At 36.8% G+C, this 2,095-nt stretch overlaps 1 protein-coding gene across 1 annotated transcript in view; it reads left to right on the top strand.

Moving 5' to 3' along the window:
* Window positions 1-2,095, top strand: part of LOC105547387 (arf-GAP with GTPase, ANK repeat and PH domain-containing protein 5-like) — a 51,811-nt gene that overhangs the window by 15,049 nt on the left and 34,667 nt on the right. Inside the window, exon 5 of the mRNA XM_011990976.1 lies at window positions 269-369. Within this exon, the coding sequence (XP_011846366.1) occupies window positions 269-369 (101 nt within the window). The remainder of the gene's footprint in view (window positions 1-268; window positions 370-2,095) is intronic.

The following is a 2,095-nucleotide window of genomic DNA, read 5'->3' as shown; positions in this document are numbered from 1 at the left end:
TTTCTCATGATTTTTAAAGGGAATTCATAAAATCCTTGTTAGGTTTGATGACAGGTACCATATTAAGGGCAGCATTTTATAACCCGTATCTTAAACATCGTCTCTGGAAGTTAAGAGCCTCCAATGGGTTCTCTGTAGAGTGCACATGATACCGCACTCAGGCAGTTCATGGAGTGTAAGAAATATCTCAGTGCTTTGTCATTTCACATTTTAACCAAGAAAAAAATACACTCTGATAAGTTTAGCTTATACTTCCCTTCCCCTTCAGGTATCTACTGTGCGTTTCAGTCAACAATACAGCTCATGTTCAACAATCTTCCTTGATGACAGCACAGCCAGCCAGCCTTATCTTACAATGACAATAATATCGTGAGTACAACTATACTGCCAAGAGACAGATTCCTTTATTCTAAAATTATTTCAGCCATTTGGTTGTCCTCTTCCACAATCAGTTTAAGAAATTTGAATCAACTATATATTGATTTCCAGATTCTAAATATTAAGTATCAATTTCTCTTTTAATCTTAGAGGTTGTGGTGGAAGGAAAAAGTCAGTTAGCAGAGAAGCAATCCCAGAAACAGTGTATCTTTTTGATGCCTTTATGCCTTTAGACAATGTTGAGCACAGTGAGAAGGATAGGTTCCCTTTATTGAATGTGTTTTGTGAAAACTTAGTGTTTCAATGCATTAGAGGCCTAAATCAGTGTGTACTACTTTGGACATTAGCCTGGGAAGAAGGAACAGCTTTTCCTCTTCTGGCACCACAGTGTATCTGCATTTGAATTTCTCCCATTGTGCATGAGCACCTCGTGGGCCACAAAGATGCGCTTTGAGATCACCCTGAGATGAAGTTTATTTTAAAAGGAACAACCAACACCAGCACCAGCTCCACAGGGGCTGTCCAGTGTACATTATTATCATCTCCTTGGGATAGGAGTGTTGATTTTTAGAACACAGTTTGGAAAGTGCTAATTTAGATTATTAATGTCTTTAATTTTACTATTCATTCTGTAAACATAACTAGCTTATAAACAATTTTGTTTCAAATGCACTAGCCTTTTTAGCGAATTCAATTGTCAGTAACTTTTACTGCAATTAAAAATGGCAAGTTTACACTCATAATAATGTCACTTTTCTCCCTTCATTTCAACAATAGTTGTGATGAAATTGTGTTTCCGCAAAAACTGGACTCAAACTCTGTATCAAGTCCTGAGCTTTGGGACCTATTGAGTAATCACTAAATGTCTGTAGTCAGCCGAGTCTCTTAAATCTTCGAGCACACATACACAAAAACTGCTTTACCTAGAGTCCCTGGCTTCTTTTGAGTTCAAAAGATTCTGATGTGTTAGCATACAATTCAAAAGTAGCTTTGAAGATTAATCTTGCTGAAACAAATTTCATGCTTTTTTTCTCATTATTCTACTTTGTAGAATTCTACTTTTGAAAGTAAAGTAACTTTTAATTTGCCATCAGCAAGTCTGAGAAATAATCATTTGGTATATTCACTATTGGTGAAATAAAGGTTTATTGAGCAAATTAATAGGGCAAATTGGCTTCAAGAAAAGATTTTGAAAAATGTTTATCACAAGTCAGTAGTGCAGTGTTGTCAGTGGGATAGGTGGAACTCACTGAGATCACTTATGCAAGGTTTTTTGTTTTTTTTTCCCCAAAATACAGGTCTGCAAACACACGTATCTTCCCATCTTCACTTTCCCTCTATCTCTAGGCACTGAGAAGGCTTTTAGGAAAATAGGGATGGATGTGAGGCATCTCTATGTGAAGAAAGGCATCCCAGAAGATTCTAATTTTCACCCCAGCTCAATCATTCCAAACTTTGCTGCACATTGAAATCACCTGGGAAACTTTTACCAACGACCTTGATGCCCAAACTCATACCCAACACTAATTACATTAAAATGTCTCATGTTGAAGATGAGGCAGTTATTAGAGCTTCTCAGGTGATTTTAACGTGCAGCAAAGTTTGAGAGCCACAGCTTAATTTGAGTTTAGGACGAGAAACTGCTCCTATTTGGTGGGATTTTGGGCAAGTCAGTTTTAAGGTTTGTTTCCCTGATTTGTAAAATGAGTGTTGAATT

The sequence above is a fragment of the Mandrillus leucophaeus genome, unplaced genomic scaffold (assembly GCF_000951045.1).
Source record: "Mandrillus leucophaeus isolate KB7577 unplaced genomic scaffold, Mleu.le_1.0 Scaffold388, whole genome shotgun sequence".
NCBI lineage: Eukaryota > Metazoa > Chordata > Mammalia > Primates > Cercopithecidae > Mandrillus > Mandrillus leucophaeus.
Note: the sequence above shows the minus strand (reverse complement) of the source record. Positions and strands in the feature narration are given on the sequence as shown.